The following is an 18,883-nucleotide window of genomic DNA, read 5'->3' on the forward strand; positions in this document are numbered from 1 at the left end:
GAAATGATCAGTATTTCTCCTACGTTGAATGCACTGATTGTAAGTGGCTATACAAAATAAACCTCATTGGTGCAGTCACTTTAATCGAGTTTTTAATATAATTATTTCTTACAATGATTTTGTTTACAGAGATGTAGATTATCAATTTATGAAAAAAGTTATTTATTGTCTGTTGATGGGTGCATTTCACATAAAACTACTGCGGATGATTCATTATTAGACTACAGCTGTCCTGGGGTCATTAACGATTATCGAGCAAATGAAGACTGGTCCCTAAAAATATTGTCTTAGATAAAACCAGTCCGTGGTGCAAAAAAGGTTGGGGACCAGTGCACTAGAGTAGAGTATGCTACAGTAGAGTACACTTGGGTAGGGTCAAATTCACTAGAGCAGAGTACACTAGAGTACACTGGAGTAGAGTACACTAGAGTAGTGTACAGTACACTAAAGTAGAGTACACTAGAGTGCAGTACACTAGAGTGCAGTACAGAAGACTACACTAGAGTAGACTACACTTGAGTAGAGTACCCTAGAGTACATTGGACTAGATTACACTAGAGTACAGATTAGATTACAGAGTAGATTACAGTACATAGAGTACGTGAGAGTAGAGTGCAGTAGAGTACAGTGGAGTACAGTAGAGTTGACTACAATAGAATAGAGTACACCAGAGCACAGTAGACTACACTCAAGTACACTGGAGATTACACTACAGTTCAGTATTGTAGAGAACAATAGAGTAGATTACAGTACACAGACTACACTAGAGTAGAGTACACTAGAGTAGAGTACACTAGTGTACACTACACCAGAGTAGAGCACACTAGTGTAGATTACAGTACACAGACTAAACTAGAGTATGGTACACTAGAGTAGAGTACACTAGTGTACACTACACCAGAGTAGAGCACACTAATGTAGACTACACTAGTGTAGACTACATTAGAGTACACTAGTGTAGACTACACTAGAGTACACTAGAGTAGACTACACCAGAGTAGAGTACACTAGAGTAGAGTACACTAGAGTAGACTACACCAGAGTTCACTAGTGTAGACTACACCAGAGTAGAGTTCACTAGTGTAGACTGCACCAGAGTAGACTACACCAGAGTAGACTACACCAGAGTAGACTACACCAGAGTAGAGTACACCAGAGTAGAGTACACCAGAGTAGAGTACACCAGAGTAGACTACACCAGAGTAGAGTACACCAGAGTAGAGTACACCAGAGTAGAGTACACCAGAGTAGACTACACCAGAGTAGAGTACACCAGAGTAGAGTACACCAGAGTAGACTACACCAGAGTAGACTACACCAGACTAGACTACACCAGAGTAGAGTACACTATTGTAGACTACACTAGAGTAGACTACACTAGTGTAGAGTACACCAGAGTAGAGTACACTATTGTAGACCACACTAGAGCAGGCTGCTCTCCGGTGGGTGAGGCTCCTTGTCACACCCTTTCCTCCCCAGCGGGCGGCGCTGCGGCCACATTCCGTTTCACTTCCTTGTTCTTGTACGGATTCTGAAGTTACCGCAGGATGAAGTCGACCGGACGACTGTCGGTATTCGTCTAACCGGTGCTTCACCGACAGAGGCTGACACCATGGCGGACCGCCGGGACGACGACCGGAGCCCGGACCCGGAGCCTGAGGGCGCAGCGGGCGGAGAAGGTACGTGGAGCCCCGGCTCCGGCACCGGATCGACGGCCTTTGTTCGAAACTTCAGCGAAACCTCCGCTCCACCAGACTTCCGGCTGCCGAGTCGGTGGACCGGCCGGTGCGGGTCGGGCAGGTTCCCCCCCCCCGGGCCACACCAACTAGTCGTTCTAGAGTGTAACTTTAGACGGGTTCTAACATGTTAGTCCCGCCGTAAACACCACAGAACTGGGGAACTGGGGAACTGGGAGCCGAGCCTCGGCCCGTCCAGGTGTCGGTATGTGGAGCCGGTCGGGTGGACCGGCCGGGGTGTGACCCCGTCCCGGCCCGTCGTGGCTCCTCACGGTTCGGTGAACGTGTTTCTGCGGGTCGAGCCTTCCGCCTCCGGACGGCCGCTCCAGACGTTCATTTGTTGTGAGTGACGAACGGTGACGTCATGACCAAAGAAAATGGTCGGAGGTGCGCTCTTCCCGGTGACGTCACGGAGGTGCGTGAAAAAACACGGTGATAAGACGAGCTGACGGTAGAGTGGAAATGCACGGGTGTGTGACGTCACCACGCACAGCTGCGGTACTGTTTTTATGACGTTTAGAATGAGAGCGATGATCACGTGACTAAAAAGGTGACCTTAAAACACCTGGGTGGTTGGGGGCCGGATTCAAACGTAACGCTGGAGAGTCGGACAGGTGGTGGTACAGGTAACACAGCTACAGGTAACACAGCTACAGGTAACACAGCTACAGGTAACACAGCTACAGGTAACACAGCTAAAGGTAACACAGCTACAGGTAACACAGCTACAGGTAACACAGCTACAGGTAACACAGCTACAGGTAACACAGCTACAGGTAACACAGCTAAAAGTAACACAGCTACAGGTAACACAGCTACAGGTAACACAGCTACAGGTAACACAGCTACAGGTAACACAGCTACAGGTAACACAGCTACGGGTAACACAGCTACGGGTAACACAGCTACGGGTAACACAGCTACGGGTAACACAGCTACGGGTAACACAGCTACGGGTAACACAGCTACGGGTAACACAGCTACGGGTAACACAGCTACGGGTAACACAGCTACAGGTAACACAGCTACAGCTAACACATATACAGGTAACACAGCTACAGGTAACACAGCTACAGGTAACACAGCTACAGGTAACACAGCTAAAGGTAACACAGCTACGGGTAACACAGCTACGGGTAACACAGCTACAGGTAACACAGCTACGGGTAACACAGCTACGGGTAACACAGCTACAGGTAACACAGCTACAGGTAACACAGCTACAGCTAACACATATACAGGTAACACAGCTAGAGGTAACACAGCTACAGGTAACACAGCTACGGGTAACACAGCTACAGGTAACACAGCTACGGGTAACACAGCTACGGTTAACACAGCTGCAGGTAACACAGCTACGGGTAACACAGCTACGGGTAACACAGCTACGGGTAACACAGCTACGGGTAACACAGCTACGGTTAACACAGCTACAGGTAACACAGCTACAGGTAACACAGCTACAGGTAACACAGCTACAGCTAACACATATACAGGTAACACAGCTAGAGGTAACACAACTAGAGGTAACACAGCTACAGGTAACACAGCTACGGTTAACACAGCTAAAGGTAACACAACTAGAGGTAACACTGCTACAGGTAACACAGCTACAGGTAACACAGCTACGGTTAACACAGCTAAAGGTAACACAACTAGAGGTAACACTGCTACAGGTAACACAGCTACGGGTAACACAGCAACGGGTAACACAGCTACGGGTAACACAGCTACAGGTAACACAGCTACCGGTAACACAGCTACGGGTAACACAGCTACGGGTAACACAGCTACAGGTAGCACAGCTGCAGGTAACACAGCTACAGGTAACACAGCTACAGGTAACACAGCTACGGTTAACACAGCTACAGGTAACACAGCTACAGGTAACACAGCTACGGGTAACACAGCTACGGGTAACACAGCTACAGGTAACACAGCTACAGCTAACACAGCTACAGGTAACACAACTAGAGGTAACACAGCTACAGGTAACACAGCTACAGGTAACACAGCTACAGGTAACACAACTAGAGGTAACACAGCTACAGGTAACACAGCTAAAGGTAACACAACTAGAGGTAACACTGCTACAGGTAACACTGCTACAGGTAACACAGCTACAGGTAACACATCTACAGGTAACACAACTAGAGGTAACACAAATAGAGGTAACACCGCTACAGGTAACACAGCTACAGGTAACACAGCTACAGGTAACACAGCTACAGGTAACACAGCTACAGGTAACACAACTAGAGGTAACACAGCTACAGGTAACATAGCTACAGCTAACACAGCTACAGGTAACACAGCTACAGGTAACACAGCTACAGGTAACACAGCTACAGGTAACACAGCTACGGATAACACAGCTACGGGTAACACCGCTAAGGGTAACACAGCTACGGGTAACACAGCTACGGGTAACACAGCTACGGGTAACACCGCTAAGGGTAACACAGCTACAGGTAACACAGCTACAGGTAACACAGCTACGGATAACACAGCTACGGGTAACACCGCTAAGGGTAACACAGCTACGGGTAACACAGCTAAGGGTAACACAACTAGAAGTGACAGCTACAGGTAACACAGCTACAGGTAACACAGCTACAGGTGACACAGCTACAGGTAACACAACTAGAGGTAACACAACTAGAGGTAACACCGCTACAGGTAACACAGCTACAGGTAACACAACTAGAGGTAACACAGCTACAGGTAACACAGCTACAGGTAACACAACTAGAGGTAACACAGCTACAGGTAACACAGCTACAGGTAACACAGCTACAGGTAACACAGCTACAGGTAACACTGGTACTGTAGTCCTGCTCTGACAAACAAGTCCACCCGTAACCAACCAGGTGTGACCCAATGACGCGTTGTTTTTGTCCTCATGGACACTCTCTCCATGTCATATTTACATCACACACATTGATCTCTATGACCTTTGACCCTTTGTGGATAGCATTGATGATTACCATTATCATTATTTGTGCCTCTTTAATACTCAGAACCTACAGCCTTAACAGTAGTTGTTGGCTCTAATCCACTGTCTCTTTGCACCAGATGTCATCGATGATCACATCCTGGAGACGGGCGCTGTGGTTCTCAGAGGGTGAGTGTCACCAGAGCGCTTTGATTATCATGCTAATGCTAACGAGGGTAGGATGTGCTTGAATGGGTTAGATCAAACCTCTCTCACCTGTGAACGAACAAATAAGTCAATCTAAATGATAGTATTACTCTCAATGATGTCATTGACCAATCAGTGGTCTGCATTGTGTCACAAGACCACCTCGTACCTGCTAGCTTGCCTGCAACTGCAGTGAAGCAGGTACTAAAAAGCAGTATCAGGTACTCGCTGTCAGCCGAGTGGAGCCGGTACCAGCAGTACGACGTCGGTTCTGCTTTGGTCCAACCTGTCAGAACAACCAGTCAGATTGATGGAATGCAGCTCCTCCCTCTTTTGGGACAACTGCCAGGCGTCTTCGCTCCAGTCCCTGAACGAGACTATAAATGAGAACCAGTCAGTTCTGTCTTCCGGTACCGGCTCCTAAATGGACGGGTCGGGACAGGGGTCTCCAGTCAGAGCAGGACCCACCGTGGGGCTTTAGATGTAAATATTGCGGCATCATCTGCATAAATACTTTCCCCCTCTCCCCCGACAGCCCCGCCCTGTGATAACACATCTGAACTAGGCCTGAACAGGGAAGGCCCCAGCAGTGTAGTCTGGTGACCTCAGCGGGTGTGGGCCCCTGGGGGACATTCCCTGGTAATGTAGTTGCAGCTCACTGGGCTGGTTCTCTCTCCGTCCTGGATCCACCTACTTAAACACGCCTTGTTTGGGTGTTTGTGTTTACTGCAGAGAGAACCGTGACACCTGTAGAACAGGTAACAAAAAAAGAGTTCTCAAATTTAAAATACAGATCACAGAACCAGAAAGAATCTTAACCATTAAAACACGGCGGATAATAAACGAGGACATTAATAACTTATTCACATGACCGGTTACTCTAGTTCCTGGAGACGTGACGCAAGTTGAATTATAACTCGTCTCCAGACTAAACTGTAGAAAGCCATCCGAGTTCTTTACTGAACTTTATTAATGTATTTTAATAATATGTGGTTAATATGAATCTATATTAAACTGACAAAAGATTGAATTAAATTTTTAATATAGTACAGAAAAACGTCTCCGTCTTCTCCTTCATTGTGGGTCACGGTGGTTGCTACGGGTTAATAATATTGTGTTTTATTCTGATTTATTGTACAGTAACATGATATTATGTGTTTTTACCAGTGATTCTGTGATTCCAGTATTTGTGGGGTAAAATGAGGTAAACTGTATTTTTATTTTTCTGTGTATTTCTTTTTCCTGTATAATCGAGAACAACGTAGGTTGAGGTTTACCATTGGTGTTGATGTATAATGAGCTGACACCAATCAAACCCTGGTATAAGGTTGACCCTCTGACCCAGCCACATGATGACCTGCTGGCCTCCACAGTGTCATGTGGTCGATTAAAGACGTTGTGACGCGTCACTGCTCATTAGACGTTCTTCTTGTGTTTTGGAGGTCTTTCCTCAGCAGCAGCTGCTGTTGATCCAGATCTCTAGAGAGCACTTCCTGTTAGGTTTAGCCCTACCTGATGATGTCATTCTCTGGGTGTGTTCCAGATACGTGATTGAACGCATTAACACGGAGGAGCCCACTTGTCACATCTCGTCTGAGGATCTCGGAGGAACTCCAAACGAGCAGCAGGACCCACACATCAAAGAGGTGGTCTCACAACTCGTGAAGATCGCAGACGAATTGAACCGGAACGCTGAACTCCAGCGGTAAGATGCCACGTTAGCTGAATGGCTAACACCGACACACGCTAACGAGCACCACGACAACCAGTAGGGAAAACAAATAGGAAGAAAAAAGTTGTCCTCTTGTCATAGTAAACTGTAAATCACCGAGTCCAAGTCGTCCGCTGTCGGTGGAGAGTCTGAAACGTAGAGAAGATCTCTGTCTACAGGTTCACCTCAGGTCAGAGTCAACGCACAGGCTTATGGGTATGGGGCCTGTCCTTATGGACCATTCAGCACCTGTAGGACTTGATGGACGGGTGATGGATGGATGATGGACAGATGTTCCAGCATATGATAATGTTGAAGCATCTTGTGTTGTGGTTCAATTTCCATCCATCTCCAGACAGAAGCTGTTATCCCGTCTGCAGCCGCTGATAAAGCTTGTGGTTCAGGGACTCAAACCCATAACCGTCCTCCCACAGTGACGAGTCGACCTCTAAACGCTGACAGTAGGATGTCTCCTGTTTGTCCTACCAGGCTCATCAACCAGGTCCAGGCTAACTGTGCTAAGGACATCTTCATGAAGGTGGTGAGGAACATCTTTGATGATGGCATCAACTGGGGACGGGTGGTTGCCCTCTTCCATCTGGCCTACAGACTCATCTACAGGGTAGGGTCCAGGCCCAGACCGGCCCCCCAATAGGCCTACAACCCGATAAGTTCAGCCTGCTATCTGTTCTCCATCCTGTGCCTGGAGACCAATCAAAACTGTTGTCATGAGATGGGGGGGGGGGGGGGGGTTAGAGACAGGATTAATGCTGTGCTGTGATTTGTGAAGTGGACATTTAGTCGCCCATCATGTGAGAACCTGAGCTTCCTCCAGTCAGGTGTGGACATAACCTGGTCTACCTTTCAGGCTCTGACCACCAACCATCTGGAGAACATCAGGACCATCATCGGCTGGGTTCTCCAGGTCATCCGAGAGATGCTGTACCCCTGGTTGGTCCAGCAGGGCGGCTGGGTGAGTCGAGATCCCTCAACCCTTCGGGTATCTGTTATGCGAACCCAACAGGAACTGAGCTCTTCTTCCTGGTTTTCCAGGAAGGGGTGATCAGGGGCTTCTCACGGTGGAGGACGGTGGCTGTGGCCGTGTCAGTGCTTGTGGTGGCCACGTTTGTTTACTACAGGAGGACACGCTGATCCCAGACCTCCAACCATCAACCACCATCATCTTGTTAACCAATGGGGTTCAAGTGCAGGGAAGTGACTCCTGTCCTCACAAGTCTCTAAAAAAATGCTTTTACAGCCTCTTCTGCTGGGAACATTCCTCATCCTCTACAGTCAGCTCGTCCTCCATGAGTCCACCACACCTGAACCAGGTCTCAGGTCCACATCCACTCTGGTTCAGGTCCAACCATGAGTCCACCGCGCCTGAACCAGGTCTCAGGTCTACATCCACTCTGGTTCAGGTCCAACCCAACTCATAAAGTTTGGATTAGTTCTATGTCAGGAAGAAGCTCGATGTTGTGAAGACAATCAAAGTTTATTGAATTCATGAGCTGAACTGTCGCTGCTGTTTTAGCGTGTGCTGATAATTTCCCTCCGATAGCTTTGATTTGATGGTTGTTGGTTCTAACGTTGGTTGTGGAGTGATTTCAGGAACATAACGGAGAACATATCCTGCTGAGAGAACGTTTACATCAACCTCAGGACATCCTAAGGAACTACTTCCTGTCAGGTTTAGGATGTTCATCCTTCTTGTCGCGTTGGGTTCTTTATTTAGCTGCACCTTTTTGTTTCCCTGGTTTCATGAAAGTGGAGGGATGTGGAGGCTTATGTAAAACACCACTCACATTTTATATGTTAAAACAATTCACATACACAGCGTTCAGACCAAAGATTTACGACAACACAGGTTTACTTGCAATGTGTCGGTTCGACAGCGGTTCGAAAAACCTGACAGGAACCAAGCAGCAGAGGGCAGTGATACCCTGTCAAACCAACACCACGGGATATGAGCACAGAACCAATGATGCAGAATCAGGCATCATAGTTCCACCTAGAACAGTTCCCACCACTCCATCCTGTCTTGTCCCAGATCTTTGGTCTGAATGGTGTTCGACGACAGATTAGGATTATCCCGTCACCTGGAGGAGGAGCCATAGGTGAGAGCTGGAACGCATCAGTTTATCACACAAACTACAAGAAAAACGTTCGCATGTCATCTAGCTTCCGTTCCAGCTGGTTTCCCCACAGGGAACAAAAATGAGCTGTGAAATTTTTTTCCGGTACCTGTTTGGTCCAGGAGCGAGTCAAAAAGAGAAACGATCAAAAATTTATTAAAAAATGAAATAATTAGCAAGATGTTCGTGTTTCTGTGCCAGTGGTGCAGAAACACGAACGTGTGTGTGACTGTTCTAAACATGTTTTAGTAATACAGTGCAACCTACAGTAGAACCTGGAGATACGAGTTTAATCCATCATGTGAAAGAATGAGATCCGGTCTCAGCTGATGTTGTATCCATTTGCCAACTAGCGGTGGTGTCCTGAAGCACGACTCGTATCTCAGATTTTTGCTCGTATGTCGAACACAAATATGGACGGAGTGACGCTCGTATCGTCGCTCGTATCTCATCGCTTGTATCTGTCATCACTCGTTTCTGTTTTACTTGTATCTCTCATTGCGCGTATCTCTAATCGCTCGGATCTCATTGCTAGAATCTCTCATCGCTTGTATCTCTACTCGCTTGTATCTAATCGTTCGTATCTCATTGCTAGAATCTCTCATCTCTTGTATCTCTAATCGCTCGGATCTCTAATCACTTGTATTTCTAATTGCTCGTATCTCTAATAGCTCGAATCTCCAATTGCTCGTATCTCTAATTGCTTGCATCTCTAATTGCTTGTATCTCTAATCTCATATCTCTAATCGCACATATCTCGCGGTTCTACTTTATGACTATCCCTGTGTTGTGTCTCTTCAGACTTCAGACTTACACATCACTACATTTTGTGCAAAGTTCTGTGAGTGTTTTGGGGGACTCTGGTGGGCTGGGATCTCCTCAGTGTAGATGTGACGGGCCCATATCGAGTTATTATCATATAGTTGGTACCGTTACAACATGAAATATGTGCTGAGTCATCAAAACTCAGGGTCAGACGTGTCAGATTGACCAGACAATGGTTTCTGGACGGCTTCACCTCAGAGTCGTGACCCGATGGCCCAGACGGGTAGTCTGACCTTCACATAAAGTGTTCTATCTTTTCTGATTTTTTTTCAAGGAAAAAAACCGCACAAATTTTTTAAGCTTTTAGAATTTTGTTTAAATGATTGAACCAGATTTCTGTGTCCATCGTTTGAAGATGATAAAGTTGTCAGAGCGCACCAAGTATGATTTAAGATCCAAACCCTTTGGTGGTTAGGAGTGTTGCAACCATCAGGTCCAGCTCCAAAGACTTAGTGTTTACCAGGTTAGCTTAGCTAGTAGCCACCTCTGTACTGTACATAGGCCAATCGTTCTGCTAGCCTCTTGCTCACAGCCAAATCGCCTGTTGATCAAAATAGTTATCTGTCAGTAACGGCAAGGTTAATAGTCTGATGTATGCTGTCTGTGAACGAGTCCCTGATGTTGGGGCAGCGACCCCATGTTGTATGACTACGCTTTCTACTCCAATCTTCATACTCTTCTTCAAACTGAAAGAGGAAGTAGAGATTTCATTCTCTGCATTCCGTTGTGAGATCAAATGTTCTAGAGAGGAGTGACGTCAGCAGCGTTCCTCATCGTGTTAGACCTGAACCTCAACGTACCCGACCTTAAACCAACCTGCTACCCGATCGTAAACTGACCCTTAAACCGACCCGTTACCCGACTTTAAACCGACCCATTACCCGACCTTGAACCGACCCGTCACGTTGAGCCATCGATCCACCGCTGGAGACATGACTTAGGGCGTTGGGCTTGTCTTTTTATTCCAGGTGACTTCATGGAGGCTTTCAGTCACTAGTATTTTTGCTACCAGCTAGATCTCGCACTTTGAAAGGGATGTCACACTATTTATCTGCTGTTCTGAGGTGTTTGTGTGTTTTTTAATGATTATATTGTTAAAAAAGAAAAGATTGTACACCATTTCTGTGACTGAATTAAAAATGCGTGTTACTACTTATTGTTCACCGTGTGAATGTTTTGTGTCAGTCGTTTCTTTAGATGTATGATGTGGAAACGCCGAGTAGTACTTCAAGTACATTGAGTACACAATACACCGAATATAATACTGATGAAGGTCTGTCAACATAATCACTCAACTATAGTTCTTCTGTGTCTTTCTCGATATAATTTATTACCTAGTGTGTTTTACAAGCTGTTTCCTGCATCCAGCTAGCTTTATCCACACAGTTAGGGTAGGGTAGAGGTAGTTAGCTCAGTGCAGCGCTCCACCAGGTGAATCTGAGGGTATCAGATCATAGAATATTTTTTTTTGTCTTGTTAAACATTATATTTTATCTCTTTTAAGCCTTTGCAGTTTTTCAGACTGAAGTGAGACAGGACAACCGCTAACTGCCGCTAGTCCTCTGAGACGTCACCGTGGGGTCCAGGAAGAGATAATCACTGTTAGCATCCAGACGCCAAATGGTGGGTACCAATGGGTTAATCTTTACCTTCACCGGTGAGGTTAAAGGTTAACCCCGTAGCAGCTCTTTGAAATCAGACCAGATTCCTGTGTTGGTTATTTTTCTAGTTCTACACAAGCCTGATGCTGCTAACGTCACCCGGTGATGGATCTGACCTCATTTACAGGAGAAAACCAAAGAATCAGTGCAAACAACACAAATGCATGTAAAGATGTATTTATTGTCCCCACATTACATTATAATAGTGATCTAAAGTGATCCAACACTGTTTTACTTGTTTCTCCATTAATCACATATTTGTGAATTTTAAACTGACTTTTCTGTGGTGTTTCAGAGTTTATGAAGTATGAAAAAGAGAGTCAGGAGTTATGCACCTTATGGTAAAATCCCTCCATTCTCTATGAACCCCTATCCTGTACTGGGACATGGGCGTGCTGGCGTAGGTGGTGGGGTGCATCCTGGACAAATCACTATAACAACTGACCATAATGGAAAGATGTAGCAGAGTGAACATTAAAGTCATCTTACAGATTGTAGACATTAATAATAGTCAATTTAAATCATACATTTCTGTTTAAAAATCAGAACCACCCTCAAAAACTTTATTCCAGCAACATGCTAACCGTGAAAAAAACAGCTGCTCCTCGTGCGCCATCAGACAAACAGTAAAGTACATATGTGCATTAATTATAATATACTTCGGAACTGCTGGACATTTAAATATCTGAATAAATAATACATCTACACTTAACAGCAGTAGTCCTGTGTTTGACCTTTGACCCGGCAGCGGGTCTTTTTAGCAGCCTCCTGAACCCTGGTGCTGCGCAGCAAGTCCTGCTCCTCTTCCTAGTCCTGAGGCGGGACGCCAGGGATTCTGGGAACTGTAGTTTTTTATTTAACGGCAAACACGCGGCTGCACAGTTCAGAAAAGACAAAGTGACATACGTCCTCGTCTTATTCCAGCTTCCTGGTGCCGCCGACTCCCCTGCATCTCAGCTGACCAGAACGTGGAACCCCCCTGTCTGGGTGTGGGTTTAGAACATATGATTCTGGTGTCTTCATCACCTGGACCGTCAGTCTGATACAGGAAGACACCCAGGACATGTGGTGGACGGCGGTCTCATCTCTTGTTGAAGCTGGGACTGTGGATGATCTGAGACAGCTGTCCAAACGTCTCCATGGCGTCCTCCATCTGAGGGGTGGTTTGTTCCGGCGGGTCATCGGTGTCCAGCCTACTGAACGGGGACATGTCTAGTATGCTGATCCTCGGGAGGAACTGGGCCAGAGCCGGGACGCCTCGGTCTCGACCCTGCAGCCTCTGGCGGTGGTTCCCCAGGCTGAGCGGTGCTCCGTACCTGTTGGACACGTAGATGTTGTAGCCGTCAGGCAGGATCTGCTCCCTGAAGGTGCAGTCGTCCCTGCTGTAGGTGGGCTGGAGCGAGAAGGGCACAACTCATCAGTTGAGTAGGACGGCGTTCAACCGGAGTCAGACATGGCAGTAATAGTAATAACAATAATACTAATACTAATAATAATCATAACAATACTACTACTACTATTACTACTACTACTACTACTACTACTACTACTACTACTACTATTACTACTACTACTACTACTACTACTACTACTACTACTACTAATAATAATAATAATAGTAATAATAATACTAATACAATCATAAAAATAATATTTAGAACACCAATACTAATAATAATAATCATGAAAAATGATACTAATAATACTAATAATATTCATAAAAATACTAGTAATCATAACAGGGAAACTAATAATAATTCTACTAATAGAAGTCATAAAAATAATACCAACAATACTAACACTAATAATAACAGTAACAATAATAATAAAAATAATCATAAAAACAGTACTAATAATCATGAACACTACCAGTAATACTATCATTAGTACTATGATAAATTAGTACTAATGATAGTACTACTACTAATAATCATAAAAATAATGCTAATACTAATAATATTCATAAAATACTAATAATACTTAATAAGAATCACAACAGTAATATGAACAATAATCATAAAAATAATATTAATACTAAATAATCACAACAATTGCTAATTATACTAATACTAAATATAATCATAAAACAATACTACTGAAACTAATACTACTACTAATGATAAAAAACACTAATAATGCTACTTATATCTATAAAAATACTAACATGACTAATAATGATTATAACTCTAAATATACTACTACTACTAATAATAAAATAGTACTAATAATACTAACAATAATCATAAAAATATTACTAAAAAAATGTATTATAATCATTAAATAACACTAATAATAACAATACTAAGAGTAATAATCATAAAACTAATGCTAATACTACCAATTATAATAAAATATTTATTTTATTAGTGTATTCATAAATATACTAATAAAGCTAATAATCATAACAGTAATATTTATAATAATCATAAAAATAATACTTATAACGATAAAAATAATACTAATGATACCAATAATATTCATAAAATACTAATAATCATAACAGTAAAACTAATAATACTATAACAATAATATTAATGATACTAATAATGATAAAAACAATACTAATAATACTGATACTTCTAATAATGATCATAAAACTAACGCTAATACTAATAATAATCATAAAATACAAATAATACTAATAATATTCTGAAAAATACTAATGATACTAATGATCACAACAGTAATACTAATACTAGCCATAAAAATAATACTAATAATATTCATAAAATAATACTAAATATATTAAAAATAATAATCACAAAAGTATTACTGATAATACTAATAGTAATAATAAGAATAACAATTATACCAATAATACTAATAAAAATTAAAGCGGTTAATGATGTAAACTGAGGTTTACCTGTAGTTTAACATTATATATGAGATTTCTTTTTGGGATTTAATCCAGAATAAACCCGTGGACGTCGTCATGGAGACATGTAGCTGCTGTCAGCTAATGTTGGTAACGTTTAGCATATGGTTCCTGGTGGGTGGTAAACATCCAGCTTGCTTACTTTGCTGATCTTATCTACATGAGCTGCACTACAAAAATCGAACGGTCAAATCAACACAGTATTACTTTAGCATTAGTTATTATAGCATAACTATCTTACTGTCTTCTCTCGTATCTATATTATTTATATTAACCCTTTAAAGCCAAATCTATCATATTTAATTCACTCGGCCTTTCAGGTTTTTGAGGACTTCCAGGACTTTTTCAGGACATCACAAGTTGGATACTTTTTTCCAGAGAAACTTCACATATACAATCAGATAAATGCATCTGTATTTTGCATGTGACAAAAATTTTGCAAAAATTACACAAATGAATATTCATATATACAAATTTATATACATGTATTTTCTTTTTAGAAATTCAGAAGAAGGTTACATTAAGACCTCATTTTTCCAAAAATGCGATTTTTCTGGCAATTGTTTAATAGTACAGGCTTTAAATGGTTAATATAATTCTAATTAATTAAGATTAATGCATTTATTATTATTATTATTATTAATAATATTATTTTTATTTTATTTTAAATTTTTATTTTTTTGATTATTATTATTATTATTATTATTGTTGTTATTATTATATTTTACTGTTTTCATGGGAGTAGTTGAAGTTGCACAAGTTGACGTCCTGGCTGCTGTTATTGTACATAGATTAGAAGGACATAAATGCACAAGAAGAGCTGCCTTTCTAACCAGGAGGACATGGGTTTTGGACCCTTTTGTCATGAGACATACGTAAATGGTGTTGCATTTCTTAGAGGACTGTTTGCGCTCACCAAAGAGAGGCAGTCAGAGGCCAAGGTTGTTGTTGCTCCTGACTCACTCCATTCAGCTTTTTAGTTCGCTTTGCAAACACTACTACCGACCGACCGACCTGCCGCACCGGACAAAGGTTGGTGAACCTGCTGCTTGAATGAATGCCTGACTAGCATGCAATGTTTTTTCTGAAAGGGGAAGCTGATTAATAACAGATGAGACCTTGGTCATCTCTGCAAACGATTGATTTATTTTTATTTTAGTAAGAAAAAAAAAAGGAACGTTCCAATCTGTGGTGTTGTCCTAATCTTTAGGAAGATGAGGTGAGATAACGTTAGGGGTGATTTGCTGCAGCGTGTTGACACGGGTTAGTCTCTTTGCAGAAGATGTCTGGTTGCTCCACGCTGAGAGTTTAGTCCGTCGACGTGAAGTCGATGAACAGAGCTTGGATTCAGCTGAACGTCGGTCAAGAAGAAGAGAAGAGAAGGAGGAGATAAAAGCGCTGCGGATGTCAAGCGAAGGAAGGTTGAATCCTCACGGGGAAATTAATTCCGACCTTCAGTGGTCGTCCAAGCAGCCTCTCCTGCTGAGCCGAGGACACTTGACTCGGTTCAGTGTCCAAACAACATGGGTCATTTTTGTCTTGGTGTGCTGTTGCTGCTTCATGTCCCTGGCCAGCGTGATGATAAAAAGGGTTTAACTTTGACTTTTGTCCACCTAGTTCCTGTTATCTATAGTAGACTAACCTGCCAACAGGATCTCTGGAGCAGCCGTCCAGACCAAACAGACTAGATGTCACGTCAAGAGGTGTGACTGACCCAGTAGACCCAGAGGGGGGGGTCAGAGCCAGAACCAGCAGAAACCGAGACTGAACGGTGCTCCTGAAGCGTTCATCAGATGCAATTTACTGATAAAATCATAACATACTAATTACAGTCCAGACGCCTAGTCAGGAGGTTTTCAACTAGCAACAGATGAGTTACAAAAAACATTCATGGAATCACTTTGACATCTTTGTGTTAGAACGTCAGGGCCAGACTGGACCCCAGCTGTCTGAAGGAATGACCAGGTTCACTCAACTGACAAATTATCCCACATTCAGTGACACGCAAAAGGAATGTATGTAAGAGAACCCAGAGTTAACCCTCCGTTAATAACATGACACACAAACCAGAGTTGACCCAGAGTTAACAACACGACACACAAACCAGAGTTAACCCAGAGTTAACAACACGACACTACCCAGAATCAAACCACTAGAAAGGAGCTGTTTCAATCTTTCAAGTTTTTCAGTTTGTCTAAAATACTTTGTTCAGTAAAAAAACGTTCAACATCAACCGTCAAACGAATTTAAAGTCAGATTCAGGCTCAGCAGCAGCGGAGACTAGCGCTGGCTGCAGGTCGGTGGTCCGATCCGCCAGCAGAAGGGGGGCAGCTAAAAGAACTGGTCAACGCTAACTGAGAACAGATGGTCGCAGGGCTGGTGTGGCAGTACACCGCCACCTCACCAGAGGAAGTCCTACCAGAGACGGTCCTACCGGAGGGATGTATAGATATGTATATGTATATATATATATATATATATATTTTATTTTATTTTTATTTTTTTCGGGGGGCGGTAGTGGCTCACTGGTAGACCGGGTCATCCAATGTTTCTAAGATCAGCGGTTCAATTCCCGCTCCTGCCCAAAAAAACACACCCGGAGTGTGAGCTGACAGTAGGAGGTGTCAGCTCACCTCCGGAGCACTGCCGAGGCACCCTTGAGCAAGGTGCTGTCTCCCTTTAAGGGGGCTGACTGCCACTCTACCTCTCCCTGCATGCCTACAGGCCCCCCCTATGTGTGCGTGTGCTACAGAGGCCTATACAAACTAACATGTACGCATGCGTTTGAAGTATTCACCAACTAGAGTGTGCTCTTAATTTCCCTTTGGGGATCAGATTAATATATATATATATAAAAAAAAGAAATACAAAAAATATATATATACCGTATATATATTATTTCTTTATTAATTATGTACATATTATTAATATATATACAATATATATATATATACACACACACACAGTATATATACTGTATGTGTGTGTGTGTGTGTGTATAATTTCATTTCTTAAAAATAGAGTCACTATATTTAAAAGTTATTAACTAATTAAGATGGTATATATACGTATATATAATGTCTGTTAATGTGATTAAGCGCTTTACAAATACACACACACACACACACACACACACGGTTATTTGCTTCATATAAAAATCTGTGTTCTGTTGGAGTGATCCTGCTTTATTTTCAAGTTTTATTCATCTAATCTTTTTGTTTTATTTCTATTTATGTACATTAATAATTTTCATGAAACATGTGTGTTACTTCCAGTTAATAATCACATGCTTAGTCAAGCTATTATATTAAAACATTTAATTATACCTGAATTAGTAATACGATTTTTAGTTGTATGATGTTACATTCAAGTATAGCTGCCTTAATGAAATATAAATTCAATCAACAAGTATTTACCTGTTAGCTGATATAGTTAGTATTAACTTGATGGCTTTGACCGTGTGAATTTACATGTGACTACCAGGCTACAGGGCGTCATCGTGTCCTTACCGATGAGTACAGTCTGCCGTCTCTTTCCATGCACAGAAAACGTGCTGTCGCTGCTCCGCGAATGACAACACAGCCTGGATCCACAGGACGGATCTCCAGCAGGCCTGCGGGTCACACGTCAGTCAAAATCAAATGTCCCCCCTGTCTCTGGTCATCAGTGGGCTTCAAGGTTATGGTCTTCCCAGCCCCGGTCCGAAACGCTGGACTTACTGTACAGAGTCTGGTCTGCAGAGCCGTGGACCTGTCCGTCGCCACTGATGAGCAGGTGCAGTCCTGTCCTGGCAGCATACAGGTGCCGCAGTCGGACCACCTGCCCCCAGCCATGTGCGGCGAGGGGCTTCTGGTCCAACAGGGGCATGCAGTCAGTTCGAACGGACAGAAACAGAACGGCAACGGTTACAGTAACTAACAGCAACAGCATGGTTGGTGGAAGGTAAGCTCTGTTGTGGACTCTTCCAGTTGGCTATGTGCAGTGAGGACGTCTCATCCCGACCCGCCTTTTAAAGGTGGCCCTTATCAGCAGCTGATAACCCGCTTCCCTAAAACCAGTTCCCAGAAGCAAATCAAAACACACCCCTGCATGACATCCAACTGAATGTTAGTTCTCTGTGGGCCAGATGCAAAGCCTGCAGCAAGATAGAGATAGTTATAGATGTGGGGACAGAGATAGATATAGAGATAGTGACAGAGAAAGAAACAGAGATAGCAATAGAGACAGAGAAAAAGACAGATAGAGACAGAGACAAGAGACAGAGATGGAGGCAGAGAAGATTTTGATTTTTAAAAGCACTTTTAGTCAGAAAAAGCAGTCAGTAGTCAGTAGTCGCACTGACAAAAAAGACAAAAGAGATTCACGCAAAGAGAAATTCACATCTCAGAAACAAATAATAGTAGGATTTTCAACAATACTGTGTGTTTCCTGAACAAATAAAACATCTAACATTTGTCAAAATAAAAAACAGAGGCTCTTCTTTCCATTTCCCCTGCACCTTTCAAAGTGCCCAGTGTTAAAACGCACATGTTAACAAGGAGTTAAAAACAAACAAGTACAAAAGTCAAAAAACAATTATTACACAAAAGGAGGGTTCTGTTGGGTTTCTCTGTCTGTTAAAGCGCTTCGAAATGTCTGCTGATGTGATTAAGTGCTATACAAATAAATGTTGATTGATTGATTGATTGATTGATTGATTGATAGATCTAGATAGAGACAGAGAGAGACGGAAACAGAGACAGGGATAGAGGCAGACAGAGACAGAGATAGAGACAGACAGACAGACAGACAGACAGAG

General features: G+C 42.9%; 2 protein-coding genes across 2 annotated transcripts; one reads left to right on the forward strand and one right to left on the reverse strand.

Annotated features, from left to right (window-relative positions):
• Positions 1 to 1,473: 1,473 nt before the first annotated feature.
• zgc:153993 (uncharacterized protein LOC767645 homolog) lies at positions 1,474 to 10,688 on the forward strand. Its single transcript, XM_068321154.1, has 6 exons — positions 1,474 to 1,679; positions 4,812 to 4,860; positions 6,422 to 6,583; positions 7,079 to 7,211; positions 7,458 to 7,562; positions 7,643 to 10,688. Exons 1-6 carry the CDS (start codon positions 1,613 to 1,615, stop codon positions 7,739 to 7,741), a joined length of 615 nt encoding a protein of 204 aa, XP_068177255.1. The 5' UTR covers positions 1,474 to 1,612; the 3' UTR covers positions 7,742 to 10,688.
• Positions 10,689 to 11,378: 690 nt separating this feature from the next.
• fgf19 (fibroblast growth factor 19) lies at positions 11,379 to 18,223 on the reverse strand. The gene is made up of 3 exons (XM_068319146.1): positions 17,805 to 18,223; positions 17,595 to 17,698; positions 11,379 to 12,603 (listed from the first exon to the last, which is right to left on the reverse strand). Exons 1-3 carry the CDS (start codon positions 18,013 to 18,015, stop codon positions 12,292 to 12,294), a joined length of 627 nt encoding a protein of 208 aa, XP_068175247.1. The 5' UTR covers positions 18,016 to 18,223; the 3' UTR covers positions 11,379 to 12,291.
• Positions 18,224 to 18,883: the final 660 nt, after the last annotated feature.

This window comes from Antennarius striatus, chromosome 1 (assembly GCF_040054535.1).
Source record: "Antennarius striatus isolate MH-2024 chromosome 1, ASM4005453v1, whole genome shotgun sequence".
Taxonomy (NCBI): domain Eukaryota; kingdom Metazoa; phylum Chordata; class Actinopteri; order Lophiiformes; family Antennariidae; genus Antennarius; species Antennarius striatus.